Genomic DNA, 26,170 nt, shown 5'->3' with positions numbered 1-26,170 from the left:
ATTTTTAGGAAGTTTCAGTGGAAGCTGCAGACAACATGCAAAGACCAGCAGCTGACACCAAAAAAGTTTAGAACTCAGAACTGCCTAATTCCGACTTTACAATAAGTTACTGTAAATACTCCACTAAAATATGGAAGAGAAAATTCAGATTCTGTTATGAAGGGGGTTTATGGGGGCAAAGATACGTAGTTACTGTGCTGCACCATTTACCACATTTCATTATCTCAAAATGGAAAAAGAATTGATCATCTGATTATTTTTGAAAGATACTCTATATACCGAACAGAAATATTGCCCATCAATCTTCTCTATTTAGAAAAGCTTATCTTTCTGCTTTGTTTCAAAAAAATGAAAACTTTACTGGTGTTTCAATTCTCCACCAAAGTCTCATAACAGTATAGTGATAATCCTGGTTTCTCAAAGGTTTTTACCAGAAGACCTACACTATGCCAAGTCTTATCTAAATGAAAAACTTCCACTAAGGACATGGTGCTAAACCCAGATAACTATCATATGAGAATCAGCCTGGTTAGAGTTTGGATACTAGGTAGATTTCTTTTCACCACAGTAATTCATGAAAATCATCTACTAAAAAACAGAGAGGTTGTAATCTGCATCAATGGAGGCCACACAGGTGAAAACATGGATCTTTTGAAGTACAGAAATAACAGTCTTTTGATCTGATAACATCCCCCAAAAGTTATTTTAATCTTTTAAATACTGCTGATCTCTTCATTTTAATATAATTACTAATTATGTATGTTGTCCTAGACAAATTGATTTCTTGCTTTATTAGAACAGAAAAAACAAAACCAAAAAAACTTTTTCATGAATCTGTACTCTATAGTTGTCATATTCCCTTAGCACCAATGAGACACTTCCACAGAAAGCAGGAGTTATTCAGAGGACATACCAAACCAAAGTTGTTTCCTTTATGAAATCAGCAACCAGAACTCAAAAAATTATGTGTGGCAGAAAAGAGTATGGATCTTATCAGGTCACATTGATGGACGAAATTCAATTTATTTTTTTCTCTATTTTTGTCCATAAATAGTTATACAAATTTAGGACCCAATTAAAATTACTCTCAACAGAAATTTCATCTGCTGTTCTAAAATCTTGGCCCATAAATTCAACTGACACAACCATTCACAACTTCCAGGACTGCCGATAAAACTGTGAAGTATAAAATCATTGATGTAAGTTTAAAATGTAGTTTCCATCATTTCTCATTAAAAGTAGTTATATTCCCCTCTCATGTGTGACAAAACCCTTATAAAATAACTCTACACTAAACTTTTATTCATAAAGAGGCTCATTTGTGACTTCCAATTTCTATTATACTGCAAATTAATTACATTCTGTAAAATATTTAAGATCTTTCCATCTCAAAGGTAGCTTATATTGATATTGTATCAGGAAAACCATAATGCCTGGTGATAGGCTTATTATAATTTTCTTTGTTAATGCTTGAAAAGCACTGTGAAAATGAAAAGTGCTGCTAAGTGCTATTATCTTTCTTAAATTTCCATTTATACTGTTTAATTTTGAAATAAACATATGCAACATGTTCATGTTTTGATATGTATTTTTATTTCCCTGCAGTTTTCACTTATCAAGAACAAGTAACAGGGAAAGTTGTCTGAACTAGTGCATAAACAAACATTCTGAAACACCACTACACATATCTAATTTACAAGAACCGTATAAAAAAAGTCACTAAAACACTACACTACGAAGGTGTCCAACGCTTACAGTCAGACTTTTTCCAACCCGTTACTTGCCTTGTAGCCACAGGAAAATTCTCCGAAATTGAAAAGACAATCTTGCCACAACCCTCCCCCCTCCCACCACCTGGGATGGCTCGATATCTAGACATCCAATAATTATTGCAATGATATAATGCAATACATACCTGGTAAAATATTCTTTATGTGGTGTGTTACAGTTTTAAAGCCGTTAAAATATGTAGTCTTCAGATAAAATGTAATCAGTTGAAAAATTTTCTTATCTGCACAGTTTATATGTGCCAGATGCATAATTTTTCCTAGTCAGTTTTTTTCTGTGTAATTATTTTTTATAAACTGGTATTATAAATAGAAATATACATTCAAAATATATGGAAAAGTGAGTTACTACATTAAATTTGCATGTATCGATCCATCCCTTTCCCCTGCACAGTAATAGAAAATACTATTTTGCCTTGAACTTCATATTTGACAGTGAAATGCCACTAAAGTATTTACCAAAAAGTCCATCTAGTCAAATTGTGAAACAAAATGAACCAAGTGAAAACTTTACAGTTCCTTTAGAAAAAAATTACAAGAATTTCATTTCCTAGCTATGAATCTTTAACTTTTTAGACACAAAGTTTGATTTATTTGTACAAGATACAAAATGTAAACATGGCAAAATAAATAGTTAAAACAAGTGATGCAGGATCTCATTTCATGCTCATGATCCCATTAAAGAATTATTTTTAAATCCATTCAGTTGCAAATTCAAGTGCAAAAGCATGATGATGAATATCTACTATTCAAGTAACAGAAATAATATTGATGATACAAATAAACTATTTTACAAGGTAGTGATTTTCCCAATTTTACAAAATGTACATTATATATCGATTTAAGATTCGATATATTGATAGTTCAATAGGTCCATTTTAGCTCTCTGTGATCCACAGAGCATTGTATTTTGCATTCAGTTGGAAAAGAAATGACTACACACCATCAGCACAGGTCAGCGCTACCAGTTGGAGGTTATGTCACTTCCATAGCTACTGTTGTTTCTGCTATTCCATTTAAACCCAATCTTTCTGGTTCATGGTTCTCTCTGAAACAATAATAACAATAATAATAATATAAATATTAGTATTTTAAATATAACGTCAACATTGCTTATGTCCCAAAAAATATTTATATAAGCACATCAAAATCAAGAACTGACAACTAGATGGTAACAAAGAAAAGTATAGCTCTTTTTTATTGAAGAAATCCCTTTATTCTGCTCAAAATCTGACTGTATTCTTTACTTCATTCAAATAGTATCTTTGGCCAACCCTTCCATATTTGTAAAGAAATATTGATAGAAATGATAAAATGAACAATTTCAATGTGTAACAAAAAAGGAATCAAAAGATCTTCTGAAAGAAATTCTATGATTAAGATATATCCCAGAAATATTATAAAGTGATACATAGTTTTATTTAATGTCTTTTTAAAATTAGTAGGTATGACTATATGCTTATCAATCTATTAAATATAATATCCTTGTCTAACTACTTGGCTGTCATCAAAACTTTCTCATTCATCAATTTAACAAACATTTAATGAGTGGATGCTATATGCAAAAGTTGCTGAGGGAAAAAGAATTACGCTCTCATCACTGCTTTTAAAGAAATTGTGTATTTTTAAGAGACATATAAAAAAACTGAAAACTTATTCTATAGTAAAAATCAATTAATCAAAAAAACTGTTTTAAATACCTATTATACAATGCTAATATTAAGACAATGCCAAGTACTGTGTCAAATGCTGAGAAAACAACATGTGTACATAAACAAATATAAAAAATATATTCAAAATAAATATGAAGAAATTGCAGAGGGGTAGGGGGAGTTTGCAAAAGCAGCTGTGTAAATCAGGTTAGGCCTCATACGGGAATTAGAATTTAAGCTGAGTTTTTAAGAAGATGAGGGAATGATGGAAATGAGGAGTGCATTTGGAGATCAGCTTATACAAAGGAAAAGAGATGAAGGAAAAGAGATGAAAGATGGAGAAAGGAATGACAATAAAGGCAATTTGTTAGGCCAAAGGAAAAAATTTAAGAAAATATATCTAATAAGCTAGAAAAGGAAGCCAGAACTAAAGTATGATGGGCTTTAAATGCAAAATACAGGAGTGTACATTTAATCCTAGGATGGTAAGACTAATGCTTTAGGAATATTACTTTGTTGACTACACATTAGATGGGAAGGGTAAGGAAGAGGGGGAAAAAAGGAGAGAGAGGAAGAAGTAGTAAGACAGCGAGAAAGAGGGAGGGAAAGGGGAAATAAGAGGACAAGATTAACTAAAATGTGGAGTGAGGGAGGTGAAGGATACAAAATTATTCTAAAGTTATAAACTTGGTTGACTGTAAGATAGTGCGGTCTATATAAATATAGAAATTCAGAAGTAGAAAGGGTTTAGGAGAAAAGATAAGGAACTCAATTTTAGATATATTAAGTTTGAAATGCCCACAGGGCAGCCAAATAGAAATGTTCAACATGCAATTTGTGATTTAGGACTAGTGAATCAGGACTCATGATTTAAAAGACTAGTTAGATACATAGAGCTATCTGCATAATGGTGATATATGAACCCACAGAAGCTGATAAGGGAAAGGGAAAAGAGAAGGAGAGGGACAGAGATTTGAGAACAGAGTCTTGGGATGATGATATTGAAGAAAATAAGTGAGAAATCAGGAAAGAGACCAAAAAGTGAGGTGCTCTAAAATCCAGAAATCAGAGATTAATAAAAAGAGAATAGTCAAATATCTGATGCTACAAAGAGATAGAGAAGGATAAACTATAAGACAATGTCATAGTTGTGGCAATTAAGAGATCTTTAGTAACTTTAGAGAGCAGTTTCCATTCACTGATGAGACTGGAAGCCTGACTCAAGAGGACTTAGAGGGATTTGAGAAAAGAGGAAGTGAAAAGACCTAATGTAGATGGCTTTCTCATGTTTGCCCAATTAAAGTGGAGAAATAAAGAATGACAGGCAGTGGGATACTGGGGTTTCTTTGTTTGTTTCTTTTTAAGGATTGTGGCGACATGGGTGCATTTGTAGGTACAGGAATGGAGCCAACAGAAGACAAAGAGACATCAATGATTGGAGTGAATTTTCTGGATAAGAAAGGACGGGATCATAGGTCATGCAAAATATTAAACCTGGATACTTCTTCATGTTAAGGGTGAAAGAGATAATGGAGAAAGACATCTGATGATGTGAGAAGAATAGAGAAGAATTACTTATTTTCTATAATTATAGATATCTTGAATACAGATATGTATTTGCTATTCTGATCATATCTCCGGAGTTTAAAAACTGCAGAACTCATTTGTTTTAAATAAGTTAAAAGCAGTCAGCAAGCATCTTCATTTGTCTTTTCTATTTAAATCAACATAATATATATTGGAAAGAACAATGAACCAAGAACCAGGAAACCTGGTTACTTTTTTTGACTATGACTCTGCAACTTACAGGCTAAATGTTCTTATATATGTCACTTAACTTTTCTGCACTCATTTTCTTTATTTGTATAATGAGGTTAGAATATAAATTTTTATAAGACCCCTTATAACTCTGGGATTTTATTCTATTCTAGGAATTGACACACACCTTGCTATGCTGCTGATGGCACTGCTAGGAGTCACCTTTGGCACTCTGTCCATACTGGCAGCAACTGTGGCAAGTTTTAAGGCTGTTGGCGATGGTGCTGAAGTCCTTGTATTGATATGCACATTGACTGGAGAAACAACACTGACATTGTTGAGGTGCACTGCATTTGTCAGGCAGGAATTGTTCATGGGAAGTGTCTGAGGGCTGCTTGTGCACAATGCTGGGATTAAGTGGTTTGTGGTGGTGTGACCAACTGTCCTTACAAGTTGTACAGTTGAAATCCCTGGGCTGGATGATAAAGCCATATTGGTGGAGTACAGAGTTTTAGAGGTTCCTAGGAAAGGAAAGAAAAAAAAAAAAGTCATCTGGTGAAAATGGGAATAGAATTATTTAAAACTATAGTAAAACAAATATCTATGATAGTAATATTTTACTAAGATTGAAAAAAATGTTTTTATTAATGAAAATGTGAACTTTTTTCCAAAATTTTATCATTTCTAAAATGAGGCTCCAAAAACTAAGCACACTAGAATTTTACCATATTTTCATTTTCATTAAAAGGAGCATACAAAAAGGGAAATAGATTATTGTGGGATGTTCATATTCTGTTGACAACAGGCAACTATAATTGGATGAAGCAATGTACCTCCCATTTTATGGATTTTGGCAAAAACAGGAAGGATAAATTTAGCCATATTCAATGAACAAACATCTAAGTTTAAATAAAAAACAAAAATAAGACATTAGCCTGCCCCCTAAATGCTGTGTTTTAAGTCATATTCCTTTCATGCACTGGTACTAGCTTACCTAAATCCTTGCCAAGTCATCTTACCACATCATTCTTAACTACTGTAAGCTTACCCAAAATTACTCCCACTAAAAAAGTATTGCCACCCACCACCTTCCAAATGACCTTTGTAACCAACTGTTCTAACTTAAGCAGGTTGACAAAATGTTTTTAATTATCAAACTGTTTATGTCCACATTTGATCTCAATGGGAATTCATTATTACTCTTCATTTCTGTTACTTCTAAAGTAAATAAACATCCAAGCACTGACCTCCTACAAATCTAAAACTCATTGAAGGGGAACAAGAAAGACAGTTTCCAGTTATCTTCAGTATTTTAGCAAATTAGAGCAGGAAGAACATAATGTGGTATGTAAGTTCTAGAAGTCAAGAGTATATTTTGGAGGTTGAAGTAGGTAAAAATGTCACTTTGCATTTTACTACCATTTGTGGAAACTCTGACATAGGTATCAATATGGATATATAATCTGGAAGAAAGAATTCCATCAAAGAAACATGAAAAAATTTTGGTGTCCTAGCAGGTGGGCAGAATATTAAAGGGTAATGGATATAAAAATTGTTGTCTCTGAAGAGCCATGGCAGATGGGGAAAACAGTCAGGAATTCATATCAATACTGATCAGGGTGAAGAGTGAGTCACTGTATATACAGCTATTTATGTTTTCAAAGATTGGAAGTTTAGCACTGATTTCACCTCTCTAAATCTCTCTTTTCAATTGTGGCTGATGACAATAGTCATTTATTATCTGAAGCATAATGTGTTGATGATGACATAGAAGCACAACAGATTAACTAAATGTTGGTAAGACTGTCCTAAGAAACCAGGAGGAGGAATGAATAACAGCAAGAATAAGTATAGAAAATATTAGGTTCAATCTGAGCTTTTCTTTCTTTTCATGTAAAATACTGAACCACTGACATTTTTCTCTATCCCATTATCTCCCTCCCCCAGATATAAATCTAAGCCCCGAAAATACCCACTTGCAGTATTTCAATTTTGGGGTTAAGTTTTCCCTTGATTGGTAAATTAAACTCCTCACGTTACTAAGAGGCAGAAAAGCATAACATTTTAATTTGTATTAAATCTTTCAGCTAATTTTTGAACACTAATCAATTGTTGATCATTAATTATCACATAGATAAAAGTGGAAAAATTATAAATTATACAGCTATGGCATTTTAAAATTTTTCTACATGAATAAAATATTAATTTTATAATCTTTTCCATTCTATTGCCATAAATGTCACAGGATGCTAACAAAAAGGAAACCAAAACCTAACTTTTTTGGATAACATGACTGGCAGTGTGATACAGTAGTCAATGTATAGAATCACAAGATCTAAGTTGGAATTCCAGGTGTGCAACTTTACTTTGGCAAGTCATTTCTCCTCTCTGTGTCTGAACTCTGGATCTATGCCCTTCAGTTCCTCCAGTCAAAACCACTTGAAATGTCAGCCTTACCTGAAGGCTGGACAACACCATTTATATTACTGTGGCTAGTGCTCTGTTCCTTGGTCACCTCACTGCGAGTTGGAACTGGTGCACTGACCACTGCAGATGCAGCAAAGTGGGCGCTGGCTGAGTCAAGTGTTTTAGACATACAGTCAGAGGTGCTTGAGCCCTACAAAATGAACAAAGTTAAATTCTTAATTCTCTATTTGTGACTTCCAAAGCACACTGAAGAATGGGATGGCCCTAAAAGATTGCTGCCTTTCTCTTTGGAACCATTTCAGAAACACAAATGAAAACATCTAGAAGAAGCAGCCCATAAAGTGGAAAAAGCTTTTGTTCTGGAACCAAGGACCTAGGTTCAAATTCCAATTCCCCATGATACGTACTATCTGTGTGACCTTAGTTATATCATTTACCCTCCTTGAAACCAAGTTTTCCCAAGGAGAAGGAAGTGGCTTGTGAGGTCCCTTTCAGTTTAGATATAGAATTCCTCCGGATAAGGTAGAAATATTGTCCCTGTCCAAAAACCACAGTCAGCATCAATATTGGTAGATGCTAGCAGATTTGTTTACCATAAGATATGGATCCAAGATCATGATAGTATACAGCTGAAAGAGGCTTAGACTCAGATATTTAGGAATACATTATAGTCATTTTAATTTCACTGTTGGCCAAAGTTCATAAATTAATTTGCACAATTATCTTGGAATGTGGACCAAAGTAATGATAAACTAAAGATGAAATATGATCAATTTTATTTCAATATACAGATAATAAGTAAAAGTTAATAAAACTCATATGTATTATTTACTTTGAACATTACACTGATTTCAAATTTGGGGCATTAAAAAAAAAAAAAAAGTTCCAGTATTCTTATTTTTCCCCCCATTAGACATTTATAGTTCTGTCGAGGATTTACTAAAAAACCCTAATTTCTGGCAACAGGAGATTATTTTTGCAAAGCTCTCCTCAGTCCTCTATGGAAGGTATAATGACAGACAGGAAGACAGCAAATCACAGAGTGAAGTGATTGATTGGAATTATTCCTTTGGAATTACTGAATTAAGACATAATGATCTTTCATTTAAAATGAACATGACAATTTAATGGCTGTTTAAATAATTATTAAGAAAATAATAAAATATATCAGAAAAGTTCTATTTTGGGATAAATATTTCCAATTATACTCTAGCCTAACATCTTTGGAATTTATTCTTAATTTGAATTTTGTTGTTGGTTTTTTCCCTCATCAAGAAAGCATTAAAAAAAATTATCTGGCTCATTGAAACATTCTAAATTTCAAGAATAAGTTAAGGAAATTTACTTCTTAAAAACAAACATATTAGTTGAAAGGAAATTCATTCATCCCTCTAAACCTAGAGCAGAAGTATCAAGATAATCTTTGTGCTAAACAGAAGTAAAAAATTAGGCAAGAAAGAAGTGTCTTAGAATGATTTACCTGTGCTTTTGGATGTGTCTGTTGTGAGGAATGCTGAGAATGCTGTTTCTGCTGAAGCTGAGCAAGTTGCTGCCTTTGCATTTGAACTAATTGCTGTTGATGTGTCTGAAACTGCTCCTCTGTGATACCCCCCGTTACTGTGTAAAAGACATTAATTTCAGAAATAAGTATACCATAAAAAGTAATTTAAAAAACATTACTATAAAATAATCATAAATCAGAATAAAAAAGGTGAAATGATATTAAACCTTTATAATGAGATTTATAATAAACATACATAAAAAACATAACTAAAAACGAATCTTACTTGAGGGCTGTAATGAAGTTTAGTAATAAGCTTCCTAGATGTAATTATACTTACTGTTTCATCACTACTAGACTGCAAACTCCATGAGGGCATTCCAGGAATAGTGTTGTATTCTTCTTTGTATCACCCCCAGTGACTATCACTTCATCAAGCAGGTGCTTGCTAAATGGTTACTGAATTATACCTCTATTAAGTAATTTTTACCTTTTGAGGTTAGTGGTTAATTCTATATTCTGTAAATAACTTGATATATTTTTAGTATCCAATAAAACCAACATGCTCCTCCATGCTCCTCTTCCCTTCCCTCCCCGCTTTAGGTCAAGAGCTATTATTTCATCACTGTGGTGATCTTCCTGTGCAGAAACTCTAAAAATCCAGGCAGATCATAACCTTAGAGTTTTTTTGAGATTTGCCAAAAATATTTAAAGAAACAAATAACCCGTGCTCCAAATTCAGCATGTATCAGAAGTTGGATTTTAACTTAAGTATTTTCTAATATGGATTAGAAAGACTATATCCACAACTCCATAATGCCATTCTAAACTCTCAGTTTAACCAAGAAAAATGAAACAATGAATAAATTATACCTTTGGTGATAAAAACAAAGCAATATAAAAAGAATGGTGAAAATTCAGTTTCATAAATACTAACAGAAAATAGATAGCATTTATTGACAAAACATTTGGATGTCAAGGCTATCACATTCACAAGTTCAATGACTAAAAGAAATCAGATCTAAATCAATAATTCATACAAAAAACATGTTGGAATGTTTGTGTTTTCTTAAGTGAAAATCCAATCCACTGTTTGATCAAACGTCTCAAAGCTACAAAACAGATAAGAAAGACTAGATTTAAATAAAAAATGAACAACACTCAGTTTAAATAAAATTCTAAAGATTTTGTTTAAGGGACTACTTTCTGAAAACTTAAACTAAGCAAAACTTTGCTGGAAGAAAATGTTCAAATTGTATATATTAAATGCCTATTCACTGATAATTAAAACAAAGAGATACACACACACACACACACACACACACACACACACACACACACATTCTCTCAGAAATGCAACCTAGAGCCATCAAAATATGTTTCATATGTACCACATTGAAATTTTTGTTTCATTTTTCCTTTTTGCGTTCCTTCCTTCTTTCTTATTCTGTCTTTAACTTGCAATCACAAAATAAGTATTTGCTAATACTATGAACACAGAACTATATGAAGTACCAGGAAAGACATAAAGAAAAAGAATATTTCATTATAGTTAACAAAATGACATGTGTGTGGGGGTATCAATGGAAAGATAAGTGACAAAACATCATAATATATGAAAAGTGATAATCATCACAATCAAGATATGGATTACTAGCTACTAGTAATCTTACTTAGGCTAGTAGACCTTAAATCTTTTGCCAATCATTCCCATATTTACCAGTGTCATAATCCATTTATTATGAAAATGAACAATGGCAGCACAAAGCGTTCTTGACTCCCACGTTCTTTAAAACAATCTTTTCCAAAAGATTTTTTAAAAAAATCTTCGAGTTTTATAGTCTCCAGATATGGGTCAATGCCATTTCTAAAGGGCAGACTTAAGAAATTTAGACTCAAATTCAATAGAATCCTTCTATGTTACTACCACATCTCTAGAAATCTACAGTGCTATTCTAGAACATTCTCAACAGAATTTTTACTGAAAGATGATGGGGAAAACAACTTTCAAGCAACATTTTCTATTTTTAAAAAACTCAACAATCTGAGATTACAATACTCACTATAAAGATTTAATGCCCACTATGTAACACATAAGCCATCTTTATGAACTATCAACAAAATGAATTCTTCATATCATCCTTTTCTGAATAAATGCAAGTAATAACAAAAACTTTATAACTATAACAAAAATAAGGCTTTAATTTAAAATCCAGAACCTTCAAAATCAAATGGAAATTTCAAGTGTACATGAACTTGGGAAAAGGTTTGAAAAAACAGATAAGTATATATGATACAAAAAAAGTAAAATTTTGAAGTGAAAAAGAATATGAATTTATATGAAAACCAAGACCTAAATAGAATAAAAATTTCAAGAAATACATTTATAAGTGTGTCAATATGTGTTCCCCTAAATACAATGCTTATTAGGTCTTTCCACAAATGTAATTTAAAACTACCCCTAAAAAAAAACAAAACAAAACAAACAAACAAACAAAAAACCAGAAAAGATAAATCTCTCCTTCTCTATCTCATTCACTCCTTCTTTGACCTCCTCCCTTTTGTTTCTTTCCTACTGCTCCCTTTTAATATGTCATAGGTTAATAAGCTGGCCCTCAGTCAAGCATGTATTTTTTTTTAAATGAGAAAGAATAGTTTGCCCTACATTATAGCAAATTTTCTTTGAACCTTGAATAACATAGGTAGGAAATGGGAATGTAAATTAAATATTTACATTTTAATAGATTTTTTAAGAAAGGGGGGGGATAAATTAGGATATCAATAGAATTTTTTTTTTCTGTTTCCATCTTCTAAAAATGGGAGTATTGTAGTAAAACTTAGCTAATTCAGAAACAGGATAGAAAACTAAAATCTAACCTCTACCCAAATGATCACTGATTCTCTATATTCAAAAACTGGCTCTTTTTTGAAGTATATATTACCTTGGGTTACTGTATTAGAACTTTTCCCAAATATTATTACTAAAAGTAATGTTTTACTAAAAAATACTAATAACTTACAAAAAATTACTTTTAAAAAAATGTGGAGAAAGAGGTAGTTCAAGGATTTCATTTGTATAAGGACCTCCTATGAGAAAATTCTCTATTAATATACTTCAGCATCATTCTTCCACTTGATGGTCTAGGATGTTGCCTGGGCTGCTAAGAAGTTAAGTGATTTGCTTAGTTATAAAAATCAGTTTGTATTAAAAGTGGAACTTATACTGAGGTCTTTTAAACTTTGAGGCTAGCCTTCCCTATTCTTTTATACCATGCTGTCTTTCACTTTTAAATTATTATGGCAAAATCTGTGTTATACTTAAGCAAGTCATCTTAACCCTTGAACTTCAGTTCTTCATCTATTAAATAAGGACAATAGCATTGTATCCCACAGGATTATGAGGAAGATCAAATAAAATATGTAGAACTTCTTTGTGAATCTTAAATACTATATAAAAGATGACCTATTTGTATTTTAATTGATAAAAACAGTAATTAGCAAGTCACAAAATGACTTGTCCAAGGAAGCTTGGGTAATAAACAGAAAATTCAAAGTTCCAATCCAATGCTCTTTCCACATGCACGATAACTCTTGCTAAGATAATTCTTTAATCAGTCAACATCCCAATGGTAACTGTCTTAAGATCATGGCTGCTCTTTTCAAAGAATATTCTTTTGTTAGTTTTTTCCCCCAGGGAAATTTATTAGCCTTGCCATAATGTTTCTATTTTTTTTTAAGTCAGATTTATTCTTCTGGGCATAACTTACTATAAAAGTCAGAAGCATTCATTAGGTATTTAGGAATGAAAACCCTAATTCACTAGGATTTGTATGGAAGTCACAGCAACTGAATTACTAACTACTGCTCTAAAGAGAAAAGTATAAAGGCACTAATGATTATGAAGAAACACAAACACAAAAAAAGATATTCAAATTTGGGTGCTGGCTGCCTGATCATGTTATCATGTTTTATATTATTCCTCTGCAGTTTTACTAACAAAAGCAATTTCTCTTTTATTACCCACAGGAAAACCATTTGTATGTTTCAAATTAAGAGTCAAAATTTAAATTTATATGAATTTCACTCTATGACATAAAGAGAAACTAATGAGAGATTATGGGAGAAACTAAAAAAAAGTGATACAAGTTATATTTAAGGCCTTTCTTAAGTGCGATATCACAGTAACAAGGAAATTCTTGAACCACCTCTTTCTCCATATTTTTTTAAAAGTAATTTTTTTGTAAGTTATTAGTATTTTTAGTAAATCTATTTTGTTTCTAACTACTTTAAACAACCTTCATGATTACCCATTTTTGTAAGGAAAATTATACCTCGAGATAATAAATAGCAGCTTTTATTCAAAAAACTGCCAATTCAAATGGAAAATATTTTTTCCACTCTATATCCAAGAATTTTCTTGGGACATTATTGCACTGAGGATATGACAATCTTATTAAATATATCAGACCCTATACTAATCAAAATGAAGAAAAAAACAAAACACAACACATTGCCATACAAGTTTATGGCATGGATCAATCGACTTAATTTAATATTGGAAGGCTACTGCTGACTTTTGAAACAGTATTCAAAATCTACATTTACATACTTCATGGAAAAAATCTCTTCCAAAAATTCTATGATCTTATGATTTCTTTCACGACTCAAATTATAATTCAAAGCTGATAAATGGCTATTACCACCGTACCTCTTTGAACCATTTATAGATTATGTAATATTTTATTCTATTTAATTTTTAAGTCCAGTTCTTTTTTTCGCAAAACTTCAAGGAAACACTTTTTATACTTTAACTGAAGAAATTAAAATAATTTTCCCTAAACTCAAGATAGACCTTCTGTTCATAATTTTCTTGCTAACTTTTTAATCCTCAATTTTCAATGGATGACTTGTCCCATAGATTGTCCTAAAATTTTGAAATTAAAATGCTGGAAAAAAAAAACTGAGAGGAGATTTTCTTTATATTTTTAGAGTCTACAATTAGCTATTATATGTGAAAATTTGTCCTTAAAAGATCATATTCTCCTAGAGATGGGTGACTTTAAACTTCCCTTGAAACTTCTTCTAGTACTTAACTGTAAGGAAATATTCCTTTTCCCTGACTATAAAAATTTCTTTTTATATATCAATATCGGAGGAAGGTTTTCCACCTTAAATGTATACTACCTTTTGCTGCATTTTATTCTTATTTACCAATGTCAACTGGTATTCTAAGTCCATTTTCCAAAACCTTGGATACCTCTCATCATCTAGCTGAATGATATATTTAAAACAAAACAAAATAAAAACAAAAAAAGCATTTCCAAAACTAAGCTTGGTTTAAATGCAAATACTACTTACTTGGCTCTGGGACTAAACATGTTCCACTAAAAAAGGACTTTGGATTCCTTTAGTCAAGTTTTAAACTAACTCAGTCTAGACCAGTTGTTCTTAAAACTTTTTTGTGTCATGGACCCTTTTGGCAGTCTGTTGAAACATATGGAATCCTTCTCAGAACAATGTTTTTAAATGCATAAAATAAAATATATAAGGAAAAGGAAATATAAAAGAAACTAATTACAATGAAATACTGTTACTGAAAGGGGCAATTAGTTGGCTCAGATAGAGTACAGGGTCTGTAGTCAGGAAGACCTGACTTCAAACCTGTCTTCAAAAACTTAACAGCTGTGTGACGGATCCCAGGCAAGCCACTTAACTTCTGTTTGCCTTAATTCACTGGAGAATATAGTAAACCATCCAGCATCTTTACTAAGAAAATCCCACAGACATTATGGTTTACAGAATTGTGATAAATCAGACATGAACAATTATTCTCCTCCCCACCCCCCAAAAAAAATTTGTGGACCTCATAATAAGAACTCTTGGTTTAGTTCAAGTTTTAGCCATTTAATAACAGACATCATCATACAATATCGACTTTCCTAATGTCAAAACAGATATAATAGGGAGAGAAAGAGTAATGAATGTTAAGTGTAGTAGAAAGTGTGCTGAAGTCAGAAAATCTAGGTTCGAATCCCAACTATGCTAAAGGTTGCCTGGATGAATGCAGATAGAATACAAATTGTCTCGGATTCAGTTTCTTCATCTGTAGAATAAGGGGATGAGATTATTAGATAATTGCTAAGGTTCCTCTCACTTTTAAAACTATGATCCTATTATGCCAATCACTGACCTTTTTCCCTCTAGATTTACCAGGCTTGTTCCTATCATAGAATGATTTGATTTGTATTAGTTGGGAGTTATTCCTAAAAAACAACAGCAATGCAAACTGATAACAGTTTTCTGTTCTCTATGGAATGTTTACAAAATGCATTTTTTCATTAGAATAGGATCACAAGGACGAGTGCCTCTTTACTGTCATAAATAATTCTGCATTGTATGGATCAGTTCCAAACTTTGTGGTTCAATGTCAAGAGCAAGGTCTAAAGAATTACTGAGCTAATGTGAAGGCCAATTCACAATAAAGGTTGCTAATTCCTTAAAAAAAAAAAAAAAAAAAAAAATATTTGTCTGCTATAAAGACCAAAATTTAACTAATAATAAAAAGTAACTGGAGCAAGAGAACTTGAAAACAAACTGATTTTGTACTTTTTCATGGCAAAAATAAATGTAATGTTTAGTTCATTGAGGACTCTACATTGTTGTTCTTAGTAATAAAAATTCTGCCTTGCTCTTCATTCCCCCACTTCATTTAAACAGTAAGTCTTTTTTGCAACACAGTTTGGTATGAGGAGACAAAGACATCTATGAGCACTGGAGATTGGAAGCACTCTGAATGGAACACTCCAGCAAAAATGGAAAAAAGCTGTGTATCAAGTACAAAGTGAGATCCCAGACCCATACCAGAACCTGCAACAGGAATAAATATCATCTGGCAGCTTTGTCAAAAACTACTGCAGACTTGGGTTAGATTCTGAGCAGATTGGAAATAGGATTTATGCCCAGAGTGTCATTATGAGGTAAGGAGCCTTGAACTGTGGATCAGAAATTCAAATATAAGCAGCAACTGCATGGCTCAGATTTTAGGAGCAGAATGTAGTCACAGTTCCTTCCAGTTTTCTAGATCAGCCTGAATTCTACAGAGGACATACCAGGGCAGGAATCCCAGACCAAAAGAAATTTTGCGATTGATCAATCTCTCTGAACAATCAGAGCTTCCTAACTAGCTGATAGGGGATGAGTGCAAAAGCAGTTCATTATTGTTTATATCCAAATACAGATGAAAAACTTGCAAATATTGTCACTTTAGGGACACTGGGGACTTGCAGGTCCCCAGCCTGAGCTGAGCTGTCCCTGAAGTCCTGGAACAACACAAATCAATATCTCAAAAAAGCAATGATAAAACCAATGCAGACCTTCCTTTCAGAAGTGCTCAAAGTTTAGCCTCACATAAAGTCTGAAGTCAGGAATTAAGCTGATACAATGAGCAAACAAATAAAGAACTCTACATTTAAAAAAAATAATGCCATAACACTCTTTTAGTGACAAGGAAGTTCAAAGACAGAAACTTAGAAAAGCATGACTACAAAACACCTAAAATAAAGCCTCAAATTAAAACACAACCTGGCCACAATGTCGACTAGAATTTCTAAAAATTTTAAAACTTTTTATAAATGAAGTGAGAACATTAGAAGAAAGAAATTAGAAAAGAAATGAGAGCTATGGAAGAGAGAATTGGAAGGAGAATTAAAACTTGGCAGATAAACAAAATCTCATCCAAACATCAAACTCTCTGAAAATTGGAAGAGACCAAGTGAAAGTCAATGATTCTATGCAATAAAAAATATTAAAAGTCAAGACTGAAAAACTAGAAGAATGTGTAAGGTATCTTGAAACAACTAAGCCAGAAACAGGACAAAAAATTTAAGAATCATTGAACTCTCTGAATACCATAACATAAAGTAATATACATAATTTGACATAACATAACCAAACAAGTCAAAAAGATAAAAAGGACAAGCCTACCTATCCTCTTACTAAAGACTATATAATGTGAAAAGAACATGGGAATGAGACCCAGGAAGCCTGAAATCTTCTTTTGTTTGTCTTTGAATCATTGTATTACAAGTCATTTCCCCTCAGTTTTTTGACCTATAAAATGAAAGAGTTGAACTAGTTGATCTTTTAAGTTTCACTCCAGCTCTAATATTCTATGATCATGTACAAAGTTGATTGCAGGAACATTTACAGTACCTTACTGATATATACTACACATACAATGCTTTTATATGTGTGATTAATAATTAGTAGTATCTTATTTTAAGGCTTATAAAATGTTTTCTTCACAATAATTCTATGAGGAATATAATGAAAGTATACATAACATTTTCTAGATCAAGACACTGAAGCTCACCAAAATTAAACTATTTGCTGTTCACAATTAGTGTCAGCACTGACATTCAGACTTAGGTCTTCTGAATGATTGCAGTGCTTCACTACCTTCGGAAGACTGTCTCTCCTGCCTAGTATTATTATAACTTTAGAGCTATGGGAACTAATTCTTAGAGAAGAATAAGTACTTGAGCCAAAACTTACATCTAGTCCAATACTTTCCAAAGTACAAAGTTTTACCTGGCAAATTTGTATTAAGGGGAAAAATAACTTATACTGAAAAGTAAATGGTGAAAAGGCATTATATTTGAAACTCCTGACAAAAATATAATTTTCTACATCATATCATGCAATCATAATAATTTACTTTAGCTTTATAGTTCTTGAGGGAAACACAAAATCATAATATGTTTAATATAAAATATACATCGTCTATAAGAAAAAGAATGTTTGCTCTATCAAGTAGGAAAGATAAAACTTCTATTATTCTATGACACATTTTTTTTTTCATTTGAATAAATGTTAACTGCTGAGAAAGTTGTCTGAATTTAAGTGTCCTGAGAAGCACACAAATACACATAACATTTATAATTCTCAATTTGTGGTGATATGCAATTAAATAATAATATCCTAGAACTTTAAAGCAAAATTATTTTTTTCTCTAGCCCAAGTAATCATTTTTTTCCTTTGAAATAACAGAAAAACACTTCATACTGATCTTACAACATTCAATCCACTTTGCATCACTGTTATTTATAAAAATTAAAAGAGGAAAGTAGCCTGAGCCAGTTCTCTCAAAGAGGAACCCTTGATTGTCTTCCATTCACCAGGATTCTTCTCAAGTAGGCTATAAATTCTACAATGCCAAGAAGCCTGTCTTATTCTTCTATGTATTCTAACATTAATTGGCATATAGAAAATGTTTAATATTTGCTAGTTTAGTGCTATGCAGGTTTAACATTTATTAGCAATAGAAATTGCTAATAAATGTTAAAACTATTAAAAGTATGTCCCCATATTAAATTGTATCACTAAAAAATAATAAGCAGTATTTCCCTGGTAGAGTATAATTTCTTTACAAATTAACAAGTTATAATACTGGTCAAATCCCATTACATTAAATATTTTTGTATAACCAAAGCTTTTCAAGCTCTGTTAATGGTGAAATTGCAACACCATTTGAGGCAATGTGAAAATTTTAAAATTCCTTGGAATTCAATGAAAGTAGATTTGACCTGTATGTAAAATAATACACCACACCCTCTTACTTACTATGCTTAGGTACTTTAAAACAATAATGTACAAACCAAAGACAATCTTAAATTATAATGTGAAGGGTATCTATTTCAGCTTCAAAAATTTATCATTCACTAAATATTTATTCAAACCTTAGATGAGACAAGAAAAATTGATGAGGATTTTAAAAAATGCTGGACTGGCCATAAACTTTATTAATTAATGGACTTTATGTACCATAATGTCATTTTCCCCTATATTCACTTGGAAGGGAAACAATGTGAAGAATCACATGCCTATTTTAAATTACTGAAATCCAATTTTTCATGAACATTTTAAAAGAAATACTTCTACACCAAGTTTTAAATGTAAGTAGTTCAATGATAAATGATTGAATCCTACTGAGATCAAATTTCAAGCTAAAATGATTAAAGTCAATTTCAAGCAGTTTAATATAATTTTGCATACTAAAATGCACCACCACGTTAATAATTTAAAAATACAGGTACATATATGTTTCACAGAAACAGAGTATTCCCACAGTATAAGCCAAGCCACAACTACTATAATCTCTGGATATCATACATTATTTACAATGCACATATCATAAGAATGTTAATAAATTACACATACACATGTTATACGAAAAGGTTATCTACAGATGAAACAAAATTCAAGTTACATTTTTATAGTCTTTGGATACCATGTTATTTACAATATACATAGCAGGAATATTGAAATAAAACTGAAGAGCACACAACTGAGCAACTTCTCAAAATCAAAAAATACTACTCAAAACTAGGTCAAAGGAGAGTTCAAATAAAATTACAACCTTTTACAGATTTGGCAAAAAAGCATGCACTTTGGGGGAATTAAAATATGATTTCTATGTTACTCACAAGGAGCTACATTCTGCTTACAAATTTAAGCAATATAGTATGATTTAAAAAAAATTAACTGAACCCCAATAAACAGGTCAAAAGTGTCTAGCTATGTAGGGCTCCATGGCCAGTTCTCCAATAGTGGATCCCTTCCTGAACACTACAGTCTGCTACTATACCAGGTAAGCATACTCAAAACACAATTCACTTTAAAATCAAGCTTCTATACAATTAAAATGATTGGTCTCGATATGCTTACTTTTTATCTAGTTTGAACAATGAGAGACAAAGAAAAAACTTGGATCAAAATAGCATAGATAAGAAGAATTCAACAACTGTAACTTACTATGAAATAGTTTTCTTGGTACAAAGGAAAACAGAAAAATAAGCAAAGAAATATTTTAAATATTGGTTTGGAGCTTGTATTCCTTCAACAAGAATAATTAGGCTAATACTGTAGGCACACGCTTCAGGCTCCACAACTCATATTCTTAACAAATTGATAGCCTACCTGATATGCCATTCTTGCTGGTGTTCAATAAAGCTACAGATGCTGCAGAAACTCTTTTATTGTTCACAGTCTGCCCTGGTTTCCTTGAGGTACATTCTTCACTATCACTGTCCTGTAAATTTAGTAGCCTTGGCTGGAAACACTGTAGTCGACATGATCTGATATTGCTTAGTATTTCAGAAAGGGACAGTCTGTTTTCACAATGTTTATTGGAAGCATTGGTCCATGAGAAATTAGAAGAAAAGTCTATAGTTTGGGAAGAGCTTGAAAAACCATTCAGCATTTCAGGGTCTAGTTGTTTCAGGACAGGGTCATGTTCTGTAGATATCCGGTCCATTATGACCCTAAAAAACAATATATGATTAGTTACTAACTACAAAAGTCTTATAAAATTTCCCTTATTTTTCATTGCCTGAATAGATTGAAAACAAATAAATTACCTTCCACCTCTGCCAATTCTCCTCCTTGCGAATCCTATACATCTTCTTGGGACAGTAAGAGTTGTAAGGCAGTGCCTATATCTCAACTTATCCAAATCTGCCAGTTCTGAATTGTCATTTGAATGGTTAGTTTGGTCCAAACGAGGCTATAAAGAAAAGAAAAAATAAATGAAACCTATAGATTTAAGATGAGAAGCACAGTTCAACAGTTGGAAAAAAAAAAAAAAGCCAAAAAAACAAAAAAACACCTAATTTTAAAAAGCCCTAAATATAGTAGCATTATAACAACTAACTAAAATGTAAACAAAAGACTATTTATTCTAAATGTTTTTGGACAACTCTGTTAGAAAGCTTTTTCTTATCTCTAGCCAGATTTTCTACTTTTCACTTCTTGGGCCCGGAAAACAAATGTAATTTCTTTTCCACAAAACAGACCTTCAAATATCTCTTCCCTTCCCACCCATTTAAATCATCTCTTCAATAAAAACATAGTCATTCATCCTCTTCCATGGATCTTTAAATTGAATGATCTCAAATTCACTCACCATTCAGGTTCCTCACATTGGAATAATTCCCATTTGTCAGTGTACTTCCCAATACATACCACTCATCCTTATTCTATACACTAAATTTCAATTAATGAAAATGGTAATCACACTGGCTTTCTTGGTTATTATATAATGCTTCTAATTTACATTAAGAAATTCACAGTATTAAATAAGTAATTCACTTTTTAAAAGCTTCCAGTTTATCAAGGTACATATTTTTGAAAGACTAAGGGATTCCTGATATTGAAGTCTAAATTTGAGAGGAGTGCTATTACCAAATTATAGATGGGTTAGTTTAGGGAAATTAGACAGAAAAGAACTTAATTTCTAAATAATTAGAAATGGTTCTTGAAGTAGTCACTAGTCAAATTTATGCATTTTATACATTTACCTTCAAAACAATGATCCAACCAATTGCATTTCGATTCTTATTTCCTACCATGAAAAAAGACTAACCACTTATTATATTCTTGCCTTTTGTTCCTTTTAAAAAATAATAATTTTTGTGTGTTATTGTCCTGACTACCTCAATAAGCAACCCCCAACTGTTATCTTTACAAAATTTTTAAAAGGAGAGGTGTGTGTGTGTGTGCGCGCGCGCGTGCGTGTGTAATATGACTGAAGATTATTGAGAGACTGATTCTTCAAAAAGCACCTGAGAACCAGTTTAATTACTTAAGAGTCAATCACACCTTACACATTAATTATATTACTTAAAATTCAAGCAATCAGAATTTTGGGCTGACAGGTTTGTGTGTGTGTAATTAATTCTTTGGGGTTATACTAAATGCATTTCAAACATTTTACCTGTTAGAACAAATTCAATAGAGTGGTTCAATAAGATCTGAATTTTATCTAAATAAACACAATTTAAATGGAAAAAATCCTGTCTAGTTAAACTAATTAACTAACTAAATGATGGGATAAAATACTGCCAGATAAGAGCTTTAAAATTATCATGGCCATATTTTGTACCTGAATAAGAATGCAGATTAACATCTTGCATAAGTCAAAAGGTTTTCCAAAAGTGAAATTTGTTAAAAATACATTGAAGTCTTTTATTTTTATGTTAGTAATTTTCCAAAAACTTAACATAAACAAGAATATCCAAAATAATGGAGAATGATACACTTAGAAATGACTCACTATCTTTTGGCATCTGTTCTTCGCCCAGTTATTGCTAAATAAATACTGCTTATTAACTTCCCATTCCCAAATCAAGAATATAGTATCTTGACATAATTCTGGTCCAGTTCACAAAATCGCAAAAAAAAAAAAAAAAAAGTAAAGTACTTACAGCAAAATACTGGCATCCTGCCCTCCTCCTGAAAGCACAGGGTCCATCAGGATCATTTTCTTCTTCAGGTTCTGAAACTGGTGATGGTACCTAAATAGAGAAGACATTTCATTTTTAGGTAAAAATTCATTTTGTAGTTCTAGCTTTAAATATTCCTAAAATCTGAATTCTCGTCATAAAGATCACTTAAATTATAAAAAGGACTTCATTTCCTCCTAAAACATTAAAGGCTGTTTTTAAATGTAATCCATACATGTCCAGATCCTGCCAGATAAGTACATCAATAATTATATAAAACCCTTTAAGATGTCATTATTTCATACTAGTCTAGTTCATCTCAAGTGCCTGATAACTCTGTATTGAACAAGGAAAGAGGCATCAAGCATAGGCAAAGTAGATGGCTATTTATATAGAATGATGTGAAAGGTGTCAAAAACCTCCAACATGTAGTTATCATTAAGCTTTCCATAGTTAATGACCTTTAGAACCCTTCTTTCAGGATAACATCTTCAAAGATTCCTGTTAAAATATAAAGAAGTGATATACTACTTTTACCACCTATTAATGCACTGCTTTTGTGAGGCACAGAAAATGGAAGGCTGACCTTAGAATCAGGAAGATAAGAGTTTAAATCTTATAGCTGAAACATTTTAGCTATGGCATCATAAGTAAGTCACTTAGTATTATAGTCCCAGTCCCAGGCAACTGACTAAAACTATAAATTATAGACAGGTTACCAATCTCTACATCTGAACATATTTCTACAATGTTGAAATCAGAGACAGTTTAATAAACAGCTGGGTCCTAGAGACATAGAACTGAAATGAGAAATGGAAAGAGCTGAGAATGAAATAGTTATTTGGTTTAGTAAAGCAAAGGACAAAGGCCCAAGTATGGCACAATAGTTCCTGGGGAACCCAGAGGAACAAAAAACACATGGGGAATACGTTAGGGGGCGGGAATAAAGCCCTAAGAGAGGTAGCATGTCCAATAAGCCAATAAACAAAGAATCTGAAGGCCCAGGGTTCTAGGCTCAGCTTTGCCAGCCATGTATGATCTAGACAAGTTACAAACTCTATAGTATTCACATCTTTAAAGTAATTAGACTAAGACCCCTTCTAGCTCTGATACTGTGATTCTAAAATGTACCCAAAAATATACTTTAAAATGTAATTATTTGATTTAATGATACCTTACCTATCCAACAATTTACTTATTGAAAAACACATCAGGGAGTTAGCAAAAAGAGGCCTCTGAATAGTTAAAACAGATGTAATAGAGTTTATACACTGAAGCTCAAGTATTTTATTCACAAGGGAGCTCTTGGCTCCTCATTCAGAACTATTTACTCTTACTTTATACAAAATTCATGAAAACTTGGCTATTTAGTTTTCAAATCTACAGGTGAGAAGCAGCAATTGAGGAATCTGTTAAGGATTGTAAAGTTGATAGAAGAAAGAAGTGACAGTTGAGAGCTTCTAGACAAAAAACCTATAGAAAACAATAACCTGTTTAGTTTTAGAAGAGAGGTGCCAATATACCTCCACAAACCCCACTTGAAGACACTGAAGGAGAGAGCTGGGACTATAAAGTGCTGCTTGATCCTTCCTCCCTCAAGTGAAGTGTACTAAAGCCCCAAACCTAAAACTTCAAAGGAAAGGAAATCCCAAATGTGATTATTACCTTTTAGTCACTTTGCAAATTATTTCATTCTCTTTCCCTCTTCTCTTCACAACCACCACCACTCCGAGGACAATTCACCCCTCTCCCCAAGTTTTAGCTTTTGTCTCCCTCACAAATACACAAGTACTTGTACAAAGGAACTTTCACTAAGACTCTCCTCTAAATTCCTACACAAAAGATTAATTTTTTTGTAAAATTTTTCAGGAAAAAGAAGGAGAATATTACAAAGATCTACAGGGCAAAAAGCCAATACTTGGCGCTATTACATCTCTGATATCACATATCACAAAGTCATACAGTTTTATTAATGTTATTTAACTTTGGGTAATTCATTGTCCTTGGAAAAGGGAACCTCAAAGATTTATTAAAGGTCACCACTACCAAAAGCCAGTGAGTATTGTTACAATATGTTTAGAATGAATTTGTAATGACAAAAGGGAAAAGAAAATGTATGTAAATGTGGTTAAGCTGAAATTTTGAGATATATTAAGCATAAAAACATTATCATATTAAGTAACATCCAAGTGCTATCTAGTCCTATATTCTAACAATGAGATCAAAAAATGTTTGGGAAGGACTGGGCATCAGTGGTAAACAATTATGGATATACTTCAAACTTAAGACATTTCTCAGATTTTCCTAGTTCATTATGAATCTACCACACATAAATTTGTCTAACATTTCTTGAATCCATATAGCCAGGCTGAAATGTACAAACAAGTCACTGCTTTAAAAAATCATTTATGTTGGTTGTTTGTATAAGGAAAGACACTTTCCTTAAAAAACAAATTATATATAATTGTTAAGTTTCTAGGCCAACCCAATTAAAACTATTTAATCCACTGTGTACTATGCTATAGGTTTGTCATGTTTATATGGATACATATTTAGCACTTCAATTTGAGTCAAAGGTGACATTTGCTCCTTATAGGGCTACAGCCCTTGCAACTATAAAATCTATTTGTTAAATATTTCAAGTTACCTTCTAGGAAGTAATAGTGGTTCAAAACAAAACAAAACAAAAACCAAACAAACAAACAAACAAAAAAAAAAAAAACAAAGTCAATACTCCTAGTACTAAAAAGGTGAGGAAATTAATTATTAGTTGGGTGCTGTCCAATAAATAGCACTTGATAATCTCTGACCTACAGGGTTGGTAACTAAGTACTTTTCATTTCAGAATGTCTGTGGAAGTGATTCAATGGTATTCAATTCAAAATAGGGAAAGACTTCTAATTTCACTAGCATAAGGAATTCCTAGATGTTGATTTCTCCACCAGACCATTGTGATTTATAGTTTTAGAAGTTTACTTAGAATTAAGTTGTTTGCCTAGAATCTTACAGCCAGTAGGGTATATGAAGCCAGATTTACTACTCCATGCTATCTATCTATTATACATAAAGCATTGAAGATAATTACGCCAGAGCAATGTAAAATTTACTTTATATCAAGAATTAGTGTGAAAAAGTATCAGCTGGAACTTGGTAGACTGGAGATTCAGTATGATCAAGTTCACAACAGTTGGGGGAAAAGTCTACTTTGGTTGTATTATGAAGGCAACATGTTCTACTGTAATTCACACTGGATCAAATGAGATAATATTTGTAAAAAAAAAAAAAAAAAAATTTGAGCGCAAAGCAGGTGCTCAATAAACACTTATTCCTTCATTTCCTTCCTTTACTCTGACCCAGTAATAGTTTGGAAGTATTGTCTTCAATTATGAACAAAACATATTACCACAGAGCATTAAAAAAACTATAGTATCCAGAAAAAGATAACTGAAAGTGAGAGAACTGAGGACTATGGAATAATAAAACTGTTTCAAAGACCTACAGAAAATACTTAGGCAGATGTCTTTATATGAAATGTTTTGTGAAAGAGGGATTATTAACCTTGTTTTATGTAAACCCAGAAAACAAAACAGTGCTTTCTTTGTAGACACAGATGATGGCATAATGTAAAGAAGAAACTTTTGATTACAGTGGTTATAAAAAACAAAACCAAAAACAAAGTAACAACAACACAGAACAGGCAGCTTCTGCAGGTAATGGTTTCTGCTTCCCTGCAAATTTTTTCAAACCAAAAGAACACATCTTAAG

The 26,170-nt window shown here is 32.2% G+C and overlaps 1 protein-coding gene across 4 annotated transcripts in view; it reads right to left on the bottom strand.

Annotated features, from left to right (window-relative positions):
- Window positions 1–1,570: 1,570 nt before the first annotated feature.
- The window catches only part of EPC2 (enhancer of polycomb homolog 2), a 160,436-nt gene continuing 135,836 nt past the window's right edge, over window positions 1,571–26,170 (bottom strand). For all 4 annotated transcript variants that reach the window (XM_074302161.1, XM_074302162.1, XM_074302163.1 and 1 more), the window contains 7 exons: window positions 22,388–22,477; window positions 20,543–20,688; window positions 20,103–20,446; window positions 9,105–9,241; window positions 7,655–7,814; window positions 5,385–5,718; window positions 1,571–2,835 (listed from right to left, as the gene is read on the bottom strand). In XM_074302161.1, the coding sequence (XP_074158262.1) occupies window positions 2,763–2,835; window positions 5,385–5,718; window positions 7,655–7,814; window positions 9,105–9,241; window positions 20,103–20,446; window positions 20,543–20,688; window positions 22,388–22,477 (1,284 nt within the window). In that variant the 3' untranslated portion in view covers window positions 1,571–2,762. The remainder of the gene's footprint in view (window positions 2,836–5,384; window positions 5,719–7,654; window positions 7,815–9,104; window positions 9,242–20,102; window positions 20,447–20,542; window positions 20,689–22,387; window positions 22,478–26,170) is intronic.

The sequence above is a fragment of the Sminthopsis crassicaudata genome, chromosome 3 (assembly GCF_048593235.1).
Source record: "Sminthopsis crassicaudata isolate SCR6 chromosome 3, ASM4859323v1, whole genome shotgun sequence".
Taxonomy (NCBI): domain Eukaryota; kingdom Metazoa; phylum Chordata; class Mammalia; order Dasyuromorphia; family Dasyuridae; genus Sminthopsis; species Sminthopsis crassicaudata.
The sequence above is the reverse complement of the archived record's forward strand: the minus strand, read 5'-3'. Positions and strand labels throughout refer to the sequence as shown.